At 35.0% G+C, this 12,196-nt stretch overlaps 1 protein-coding gene across 3 annotated transcripts in view; it reads right to left on the bottom strand.

The window, feature by feature from the left end:
- Positions 1-1,547: 1,547 nt before the first annotated feature.
- msi2a (musashi RNA-binding protein 2a) overlaps positions 1,548-12,196 on the bottom strand; it is a 171,470-nt gene continuing 160,821 nt past the window's right edge. For 2 of the 3 annotated variants that reach the window (XM_051121250.1, XM_051121253.1), the window contains 3 exons: positions 11,202-11,356; positions 4,590-4,666; positions 1,548-4,499 (listed from right to left, as the gene is read on the bottom strand). In XM_051121250.1, coding sequence (XP_050977207.1) covers positions 4,625-4,666; positions 11,202-11,356 — 197 coding nt within the window. In that variant the 3' untranslated portion in view covers positions 1,548-4,499; positions 4,590-4,624. The remainder of the gene's footprint in view (positions 4,500-4,589; positions 4,667-11,201; positions 11,357-12,196) is intronic. The other variant, XM_051121251.1, reaches the window with a different exon arrangement.

Below are 12,196 nucleotides of genomic sequence, written 5' to 3'. Positions count from 1 at the left end.
TACAGCAGTTGCGTGAAGGGGAAAACGCGTCAAACCTAATGAAACATTTGATGGTATGTGGAATAAAGTTGAAAGCAGAGGGATGCACCGTGTTTGACAGTTGGCAGACATCAGCTGGAGAGGTGTCGTATTTTGCCAGAGACGGCAAATATGTGATGCGATCTAGGAAAACCCAACACATGGTGAAATTTGACCTTTTTTAGGTTTTGACACCATATGAAAGCTGAGTTCAGGCCCCTTTCCAAAACTTTTATTTTTTACATAACCTACGTTATGGCTATCTTAGGTTGGCTGATAGCGATAATTTTCAGGAATGGGATTTTGAGAAAAACGTCTTTAAAGTGAGACGGCTTTCACTTTCACTTTACGGGTTTAACGAGAGCTGTCTGTCAAGTTAGGAGCGCTACTGCATCATTAGACAAACAGACTAACGTTTGTTTTCCGTTGATCACCCATTTTATGTTTAGTAAATAATGCAGCCTACGTTGTAGTAAAAGCGAGCGCAGCGCAACTGCTCGCGCACTGTGATAAAACAGACTGTCATCGGACGACGACTCTTTAGTAACTTCATCATCTGATCCTTCATCTCTGGATGTCAAATAGCCCGTAACATCATTTAGGGCACTGACATCACCAAAACTGAGCAGATTGAGACGAGTAAGATCGGTTAAGTGAGCAGCTGCAGTACTTTATACGGCGTTGTTGTGCTCCGCCATCTCACGATATTAAAATATTAACTGTTTTGTGGTGTTAAGGGAAAGCACCTCCGCAGCGCGTTCTTAACATTTTTTTTTTTTTTTTTTTAATACATTGTTCAATTTAAAGAACTTTTTTGTCCAATAAAAATATATTCTTGTGTCATCCACCACTTTGTGGCTTTTTTAAAAGTATCGGTTCAGGCACCGTTTTGGCACCGGTACCGTTTTAAAAGTATCGATTTGGCACCAGTATCGAAAAAAACCCAAACGATACCCAACCCTATCCGTAATGAGCGTACACACACACAAATGACTCTGTAATTCAAACTAGTTTAAAACTGTGTGCAACGAGACAGTCAGAAGGCTTTTCAATCTACACATCGCCATCATTTACCATGGATTTACTGTAGCAACACTCACTGCACCATGGTGTTGTGGCAGCAATGTGGGATATTCACACTGAATTTTATTACAGGAGTAATGGTATATAATTATGTTATGTGTCTATTTGTGATTTAAGCTATAGCATGTTTGCATTTATAGTGAATGTTTTTAGACTACCATTTTATCATACAAATAGGCTACCTATAAAACCATGTAGTTATATTTTTACCATGGTATAATAAATTTAACCATATAAAACTGAGGTTGCTACAATTTTTACAGATGTTACTGACTGATAATGAACAAAAAAATTACCTCTGCATCCTCAAGCTACTATCAAATGTGCATATTTAAGAGACAAAAAAAAGTGATATTATTATTATTATTATTATTATTATTATTATTATTATTATTATTATCAGACAACCCAAAACCTGTTTCTTGATTTAAAACAATATAACTCATTAGAACATGCAGAAATTAATTTTTCTATTTAGATATTTATTTTGTTAAAGAAAATAAACGGTCTGGTTTCTACAACTTTTACTTTAGAGCAAAAATCTGACTTTAAACTTGAAAGAAATAGAGATTTGACATTTATTGTGATAATTATCGATATCAACTGATATGAAAAAAAATTATTGTGATATTTTTTTTTGGCCATATCGCCCAGCCCTAGGTGTACATTTATTTTAGCTGACTGTATATGGGCCGTTCTACAGAATTGGTGCGAAGTCAAGAGTTGGAAACATCTTGAAGTAAAGTGTCCAGCTTGATAATTCAGTATATTTTATTTTTCGATAACATCCCATGTTTTTGTCGTAACTGGACATTTTGGTAGTGACAATAACATTTTGCTAGCGACCACATCACATTACAGAATTTTAGCTCACATATGAAAACACTACTAAAACATACTAAAATATAAAAAAATTGCATAACTGTACTGTATGTTTTTAATTCATGACGTTTCACAAAGAAAATATAAAATGACTATATATATATTTTTAACCTTAAACATCTTTTTTAAAAACAACAATGCAATAAAAAGCAAAAAAAATGTTATAAGTTAAATTTAAGTGTTAGGGTTCGGGACAGCCACCTTTAAAGTAATGATGATTTTATATATATTAAGCTTACTGATATTTTAAACATTATGGTGGGCTTCAGTAGATAATAGAAGGATTTTAATGAACATCTACTATTTGAATTCTTAAATGCTTTTTAAATGTGTTTTTTCATTATGGGACAGCAGTTTGCACCAATTCTGTAGAATGGCCCATATATTGGGAATGCCGTGCATTTACTTTAGCATTTACTGTATACACAGCCTTGAGTGGCTTAGTACCTAATTCCAAGTGTTTGTGTAGTTCAGTACTCAGAGATGAGTACTGCACTCCATTTCTAAAAGAAACAAAGAATCTAGAGAATGAGACATTAACGTCAATAACCACAAACTGAAATTGAAATCAGTGAACAAACATCTTGGTTTCATTTTTAATGTTTTGTTTTTACAGTTTTTTTTTTTTTGTTTGTTTTGTTTTTTTTTTACATTTGAACATTACAATAGTTTTCCTCCCTCGCTCCATTCCTTTCGCTTGTTTAAATATTATTACGTGACTGGATCTGTAAATCTTTTCGAGGCTCTGGCGTTTCGTGCGTTTGCCTCTGGCCACCAGACTACACCAAATAAAACAGAAGTCATCAAACAAAACAGTTTACATCCGCAGCAGGAAAAAAGACACATTTACATCAGAATATACATATCAGATCATTTAACATTAAAAATCTGCATTTTATATATATATATATATTTATGCATTTGACCTAAAACAGCTTTTCAACTTGAAAGAAAGAAATCAGCAGCTCTGGGTTTTGGGTCAACAATTTTTTTTTTTTCAGTGTCTTCAACTGGTTGTATATTAAAATACGTCAATATTTCAGATAAAAGGTTCGCTATGTCCTTGAAATGAAATCTTGAGCGCACCAGTAATAGATTGCTTTTCGTTTGGCTTCTTCTCGACCTGCGTTCTGGACGCCAGCGGCAGAAAAATAAAAGCAACATTCACTGAACAATTTTTCATACATCAAATCTCTGTAAGGTCACTCGTGACAGCTAGCATGTGCAAAGAGAAAACTGTCGTTCTTTTTGTACACAGTGCAAAGCGTCCTCCGTACACTTGATCACCTCTAAATAAATTAAATCTCACAGGACTGAGGTATGATACTTTAAAAATGTTTGCCTTCTTCAGCCAAAAGAGAAATAAACCGCTTCGTTCACGTACAGTCCACGACAGGTTCCAAAATCAAGAGGAACGTCCTCTATTAGACAACATTAACAACAACAGACAACATAGTAAGTTTCTTTTTTTTTCTCAGGAGTATAAAAGTGTTAGAATGTGCAGAACACAAGAAAAAGTCCTTTCATTGATCACTACACACAGTGTGCTTTGGACGGGAGTGGTGTTTTCGAAACTCCACAGCGAATGATGAAAGTTTCAGCTCATGTGCATGAGTATGCTGGTATTACACCTGTAAAATGATTCAGCTTATGTGTATACAACAATTTAAGAAATTAATGTATTACTGGATTTTTTTTTTTTTCAACGTCATACTTTCAATTACTTTAATTACCCTGATTTTTTTTTTCTTTTTCTTTTTTTGAAACACCATCAGAAAAATATGCTTGAACTGATTATATGCAGTGAAGTATATTTACATTTACATTTTTTTTTTATATTTGAAATCACCATGTTTCATCGGGGGGGAAAAAACAAAACAGTATACTTCTTTTTTCTAAATGACACAACAACAACACGTATATAGAGATATATATATAGAGATATATATATATATATATAAAAAGGACCATAAAAATATTGGAGTCCTCTCCCTCTGTATTGCCCAAAAATAGGTCATTATGATCAACAATGAGACTTCACAATTAAAAACAGCTACTAAGATTTTCTTTTTTCCAATAGATGAATGGCATGGCGTCTTTCAGCACGGCGTCTGTCCATATGTGCAAAAATTAAAAAGTTAACCGGCACCAAAATCGAAGGGGAAAAAAAAAAAAAAATTAAAATCAGAATGGTGACAATCGCAACTGAATAATTCACTCATCTAAGTATGATTTTCTAAAAGCCAAAGTCATTTAAAAAGCACATAGAAAGAAAAAAAGCGTGTGGAAAAAAAATAAAAAAGTCCTGCAGTGACAGGAGGGTTGGATTACGGTTACAGCAGTTGTGATGTTTGTTTTCTGAGATGATCGTATTTTTTTCTTGTCCTCTTTGTTTGGTTCCACCCCCCTTGTCCATTCACCAATCAGAACCTGTAGTGCTTGAAGTCTTTATGACATCAACTGTACACAAACCAATCAGAGACTCTGGTCATTTTCCCAGGGCCTCCTGAAGAACTCTGGTGAATGAAAACAGATATGAGTCACATTAAACAAGAAAATGAATGAAACAGCATGAATGGCTACATAAAAAAGAAAAACATGCGTACCTCCAATGAGATGGTGCCGCATCTCCCGGTAGCTTTCAGTGGTATCCATTTGTAAATGCTGTGGCGATCAAAGGACCCTGAAAGCAGATCATAAGTAAGATGTTGAGCAGAATCATTGAAGCTGTATGAAAATACACTGACAGATTCAGACAGAATAATTTACACTTTTCTCTTTTATGAAGAGTCTGGGATTGATTCTACTCTCAAGTACTGAATCAAGAACTCCGCTTTAAGAGAACATTTATTCACAAATGATACTGATAAAAGTGCCAGTGAAACCTGTGCTCTGACTGTCATCTAGAGTAGGGCTGTCACTAATGATTCATTTAGTAATTGAATAATTGGTTGATTATTCTAATGATTAATTGAGTAATCAGATAATTATAATTACATTTTTTTTTGTTGTAATTAAAATAGACCTAAGCGAACAATAGCCTTTAAAATGACTTAAAATGCATATATAATGGCAATGAGGCAATAATTAGTTCAAATAAGGTATCAAAATCAGATGGTTTTATTGAACAAAACTGTTAAAATACATGATGTATTACAAACATAATATATTGTACGTTGCAAAATATAACAAATGACTGCAGAGAGGGCCACTGGCCTGATGATTGTTTTTAAAGACTTTCCTGCACAATCTAATTCTTTAATATTGACTAAGCAACATTTAATTCAAATGTCCACTTAATCTTTAATATTTGGCCACTTCTTTATGCTAATAATGCTACAGCCCATAAAATTTATTGAATATGTGAACATCAAAACATGAAAACTCAGAGTGAAAGCTTTTATTTTGAAATCGCAATGAACAGTTAGCATATTGAGTAGTGATCGACCGATATTGATTTTTTTTATTACCGATACCGATTATTTGCACAATCATGTGTGGATAACCGATATGCAGAACCGATATTTATTTACTGTTATAAGTACATCAGTGACTGAGTGAATTAAGTCCATACTTCACTTTGGTTTTTCCAGCTTTAAGTCATCTTAAAAAGTGTTGAAAATTAGCAGTCTTTCATGTTAAATTTAATCTTTTACAACAATAAAAACATTTTATTTATAAAACGCATCAGCTGCAACACTAAGAAGCAAAATAAATGTAGAATGTTTTCAAATGGAGAAAATAAATAAAAAGGAGTCATATCAACTTAGTTTTAAACTACAGTTTATAGGCTGTTTAATAGGCTAAAGAGTGAAGAATTCACTGGATAATGTTAATTCACAATAATATGCTCTGGAATATTGGAATATAACAAACAAAAAATTGTATTTTATAGTATTTCTCAACTGGTATGTTATATCAGAATTACTAATATTGTTTTCGTCGTTCTATTCTGCCTGCTGACAGCGCGGTTTATCTACGCATTTACATAGAAGTATACTCAAACTGTGATCGCTGGCAAAGATAATAAATAATTTCCATATTGTATATATTTAGAAGTGTATTAGAAAAATAATGGTTCTGTAGTAAATGTTGATATAATTGAAAGTGTTTTAAACAAGTGAAATCTTGTTAAAAGTTACATGCGGTGGCCAGCGCACCAACCCGGTGATTGAACATAGAGCCCTGCATTTAAGCCCGACTTTTTATAGGGCCGGGCTTCGGGACGATTTTCACATCATAGCTCAGACGTGGGCCGGGGTTTGGGTCTGTTTTAGGCTTCTCCTTATTTTTATATTTTTGACATCCACAATTTATGGTGATGAAAAATTCCCCACTGGTGGAAACAACACGAGACTTCACTTTCGCTTTTTTGAGACCGGCTCGGAAGGCATTTAGTGTCTCCATCAGCAGCAGCGAGTGCGCCTTCAACGAACCGGAAGAGATCCGCGTTCAAGTGCACGCAATAGGCTAAAGCTTGCTGCAAAGCACCGGCAAAAGTAACTATCATGAATGTGTTGAGGGGAAAATAGTAAAGAGATTTTTTAAATTATTTATTAATAAACTAGTGTTTTCTGAGCCAGTGATTTCAGGATGAATTTGCCGATCTGGACTTGCCATCTTCTCTTTGGACGCGCCTTTAGAGAGAAAAGCATCATTACAGATTACATAATGAGAGTTTTTGTTTTCGATTTGATTTATTTCGTTAAGTAATAATTTTGAGCCTTCTATATGTATATTTATCATGTCTGTGAGGTTTGTATTCGCTGAGTTCCGGTTTATTTTTGTGAAGCGCTCCTGTTGAGACAACAGAAAGCGCATAATACTTGTTTTATAAAGGCACCGTTTGCAACGTTTTGTTGATATTGTGAGTGCACACAAATAAAAGTAGACCAATTTACAGTTCCGAATGATGTATTACTCTACCTTTATGAGCAAATATGACGGAATAATTAAATTGTTTCCACTGAAATTGTTTATTAATTGCGCTGGCGCCTCCGTGTCCTGTAAGCAGCTTTAGCTTGCACTCTCCGCACAAACCATTGGGTATGTGCCTAATAGCGCACAGTTATCCAAGTTTAACACTGAAACTAACATTGCTTTATACTTTAACTCTTTTAGGCCTATACCTATAGATTTTATTTAAGGCAAGGATTATTACGTGACTGTGAGTTCGAGCTATTTCTTATGACGGTTTAAGCCTATATGTGACTCCGACTTCACAAGGCTAATGATGAACATATAGACAAAAGAGAGATAATTAAATTCAGCGCTTTCATTTCCAACATGTGCTCATTCATGGCTGTATATTATTTAATTCAGGCAAAGTTATGTTTATTGGGACAGGACTTCATTTTACATGACTGTAAGTTCGTCTCTTTATTTCTTAGAGCCAAGCTGTATAAACTAGTTACATATGAGGCATTTATGTATCACATCTAATATGAGCATTAATGGCTGTTATATTAAATAAAGTTGACTAATTACAGCAAAGCAAGCAAGTAGGCTATGCTTTACCTTTGCACGCCGTTGTTGTCCAGTCTCCTCTCAGGTGCACTGTATGCGCGCAACTCTCAAAACACCCACAAGATGGCGGCGTTTATTGGTGAACCCGATATTACAAAACTGATAACCGATTATGGTAAAATGCTTAACTATCGGGAAAAATATCGGTAAATCGATATATCGGTCGATCTCTAATATTGAGATAGTTATTGATGTATTCCTCTGTGTTTGCGTAGGTTTCTAAACGATTTACATTACAAATCTGATTAAATGGCGCACATTTCGTTTCTAGTTCAACGTTATAATAAACCCAAACTCACAGCAATATGCAGAGATGGAGTTTGAGATGCTCCACACGTGTAACCTACATACATTTAAATAAATAAAGCGTATATATTAAACCTGCATCGCATTTTTTTTTTGTATTGAATCATAGCGTTCACAATAACATTATTCTTTATTACGATTTTTAAATGGGTTTGTGACCTGGATATGTGACCCTGGACCATAAAACCAGTCACAAGTAGCATGGGTACATTTGTAGCAATAGCCAACAATACATTTAGTCAAAATGATCAATTTTACTTATACGCCAAAATCATTAGGATATTGAGTAAAGAGCTTGTTCCGTAAAGATATTTTGTAAATTTTGTATTTTGTAAACTAAATATTTAAAATCTTTTTGATTAGTAATATGCATTACTATGAACTTCATTTGGACTTTTTTTTTTCTATTTGGAATTTTAAAGGTGATTTTCTCAATATTTCTTTTTTTTTTTGCATCCTCAGATTCCAGATTTTCAAATAGTTGTATCTCGGACAAATATGGTCCTATCAAACCACATCAATGCAAAGCTTATTTATTCAGCTTTCAGATTATGATTATGTAGAAATTTTAACGGAGTACACAAATTGAATTGAGGAATCGTGAGCAGACCTGCTTAGGAAAAGACATGGCTAGTTGGGCAGCAGCAGTTGTTTTGGATGCTGGTTTATCCCTTGCAGGTTTCTTAATTAGTTTAACCAGAACACTGTGCAGGGTTCTCAAAAATATCAACCAATGAATTTCCACCTTTAGGAAAATGTTTTCTCATAATTGAATTTTAAAAATGCTTTTATTGGCCTTACACAGGACAGGAGCTTTGCTATTTAAGCCCCATATGTGACCCTGGATCACAAAACCAGTCATAAAGGTCCATTTTTTGAAACAGAGATTTATACATAATCTGAAAGCTGAATACATAAGTGTTCCATTGATGTATGGAATCTGAGGGTGCAAAAAAAAAAAAATTCTAAATATTGACAATCATCTTTAAAGTTATCTAAATGAAGTTCTTAGCAATGCATATTACTGATAAAAAAAATTAAGTTTTGATATATTTACGGTAGGAAATTCACAAAATATCTTCATGGAACATGATCTTAATATCCCAGTGATTTTTGGCATGAAAGAAAATTTGATAATTTTGACCCATACAATTTGCTACAAATATACCTATGCTACTTAAGATTGGTTTTGTGCTCCAGGGTGACATAAAGCATACACATGTATCTTTCAATGTTTACTTTCACTTCATTTATTCTGCTACAAATGAAGCTGCTAAAAAGTAACTATGTGGCCTCCAAACATAAGGAAAATACAAGAAGAAAAGTATTTGTCCTGATTCTTCTTCCGTGGAGCTGATCAGTCCTGAATAAATAAATCCAGCCCATTGTCAGACTGCGTTTGTGAACTTACAAACCCACACGGCTGATTTAGAGGGCAAAACGGCAACCTGTCAACAAGCCTTTCTGAAAAACACAGCCGCTTATCGGGCCTGTCATCAGACTATTGTGTGCATGGCAGGAGCGGATCTGTCTAATCCATACGAATAAATCAAAGTCAGTCTCACACCCGCTGCTTTAGAGGACAGGAAGGAAAGGCTTTCTTAAGTTTATATTGGCTTTTCTGCCAGGTTTCCTTATTTTAAGAATTGCGAGAATGAAACTTTATTTTGTCGTGGATGTGTGTTGATACTATAAGTTTGAGCGAGCGAGAGAGAGGGGGGAGGGGGAGGGGGGGGGTTCCAGTAGGTGGTGAACTGCTGACACGTGTCAGAAAAATAAATGGAGACGAGCATTTTAGTTCTGCGTCATTTCCCGTGTTAATGTTCTGCACGGAGACTTCAAGAACTACACACACACATCCATCAGTCCAGCTGAACGAGCGCATACTAAATTTGGAATTAATCACACAGCACAAAACGGCACTCACTCAGAAACACACTAATGCCGATGAATAAAGTTATGAATTCATGCGGTGACATGTTTTATTTAGATGCCAGGAGGCAGAAATGAAGTATAAAAGATCCAAGTTTCTGCTCGCTTCAGTTTCTAACCAGCAGTTAATATTCCTGTCATCAGTGAATTGTCTTTATACACAATAAACAGCTGTTTATAAGCAGTTCTTCACCAATTTAGCTATTTAAGCAGAGCTTTTTATTTGAAAAGTGACAAACTACAGAAGCAATCCCTTAAGTAAATGTCTTGCTCGAGGGCCTAATGCTGATAGTTAACGGATCAGCTTGTGTATAATCAAACCTTTTAATTACCAGCTAAGATCTTTATCCACTAGGCGACATCACTCCTGTTGTGATGGGAGATCATAAATTACCTTGTTACTGGCTCAGAGGTTTAGGAACAGTTTAGCCAAAAATAAGATATTCTGTCATTTCCTCACTCTTTTTGAAATTTAACCTTGGCACATTTTGGTTACGAGGCATGCGAGAGCCAATGAAAACAAGTCAATTTCGTTCCTCAAACCAAAATGCTATTATGGCACCTTTTTTAAAGCTTCCATCAAAGAACATTTTCAAGGGTCTGGAACGGCATGAAGATCTGAGGACAGATTTTTCAACTATTCGTTGAACCAATAGTCTGCCAGCACTATATCTCTAACATGCTTTAGCTTTCATGTACTGCAGATGAAAACAGGCCTCTGAGCAGACCACCCACAAGCACTAAAACAGTAGAAATCTGCTGCAAACACTTGCATAAATCAAAATATATGCTTGGTTTGGTTAAGAAACTGATTTGTGAGAACAGGGTGAATAATTTAATTTCAATTTGGCAGCTCATTATAAATGCTTTCTTCTTCAAATTGAGATCGGTGCTGACACAGAGGCGCAACCTGACGTCCGTGACATCTGCAGACAGAATCCGTGCGCTCGCCGACAAAAGCCAATTAAAGCAAGTTTTTGTGCAACGCAGGGGCTTTTGTTTGGAGACGGTGTCAAGAGCATCTGCTAGTTACAGGGACATCTGATTTTGACAATTTGCTCATTTCCAAGCACGGCAGCCTTTTTGGTTCCTCTAAACTGTTTGTGATGCTTTTATTCCCCAAACAAAACATCAGCGAGACAAGAAGTGTCAGTCTAACGGAGACTCGTGACTCATTGGGGTATTTTTGAACATGTGGAATGGAACTAATTCCTCTGATATTCTTTTTTTTCCAAGTCTGCATTTCTAAATTGCTGCGCTGACAATCAAGCCCTTGCCATAAAATGTGAGTCACGACGGAGGAACAGCCAATCAGACGCTGATTTCTCAGCTGGAGGTTGAAAATAATTAAAAAGCATGATGGACAAAAGACACAAAGTGAGAACTTTCTTTGCACTTTCGGATCTCTTGGCCACATCGGCATGACTGAGGGAGTGTAAGAGAGCTGTACTCACTGCGATACTGTGATTGAACCCGGAGCCCGGCTGGGGGCTGGCAGCACTGATGTAATTTCCCACTGCTGTGTCCTGACTGCTGGGGCCGTACAAGTCTGCCACGGGTCCAGGACTGTTTGCACCGGGGAAACCTCCAGGCCGTGCAGGGTTAGCACCTGTACAAGACACACAGCAGATTTTTGATAAATCATATTTCAGTCACTAACATGGCCACTAAGGTGGGAGAGACGGCTTCTATCAGAGAATGTAACATGAGACAGAATATGTACACTGCTCTTCAAAAGTTCAGGCACAGTACAAGTTTTGATTTATATAATTATAATAATAACTATTATAAAATTAATAAATAGTTTATTATTATATATAATTTAAAAAAAAAAAAAAAAAAAAAAAATTTACTCCGCAAGGATAAATTAAATTGACTTGGATCTCTTTTGCTCACCAAGCCTGCATGTATTTGATCCACAGTACAGTAAAATTGTAAAGTAGTTTTACTAGTTTTCTATTTGAACATATTTTAAAGTTCAATTTATTTTTATCAAAGCCAATTTTTTTAGCATCATTACTCCAGTGTTCAGTATCAAAGAAATTATAGAATACTTTAATTTAGCAAGGACGCTTTAAGTTGCTGTTGATGATAAAGACATTTATTATGTTACAAAAGATTTCTATTTCAGATAATTGCTGTTCTTCAGAACTTTCTATTCATAAAAGTAACCTGAGAAAATTCTACTTATCTGTTTTCAACATAATAATAATAATAATAATAATGCTTTTTGAGCAGCAAATCAGAATATTAGAATGATTTCTGAAGGATCATGTGACTGGAGTAATGATGCTAAAATACAGCTATGAAATCACAGGAATAAATTACATTTTAAAATATATTAAAATAGAAAAACAGTTATTTTAAATAGTATAAATATTAAAAATGTTTTTACTGTTTTTACTGTACTGTGAATCACATAAATGTAGTTTTGGTAAGCAAAAGAGAT

Source organism: Labeo rohita, chromosome 10 (assembly GCF_022985175.1).
Source record: "Labeo rohita strain BAU-BD-2019 chromosome 10, IGBB_LRoh.1.0, whole genome shotgun sequence".
In the NCBI taxonomy this organism is placed as follows: Eukaryota; Metazoa; Chordata; class Actinopteri; order Cypriniformes; family Cyprinidae; genus Labeo; species Labeo rohita.
The sequence above is the reverse complement of the archived record's forward strand: the minus strand, read 5'-3'. Positions and strand labels throughout refer to the sequence as shown.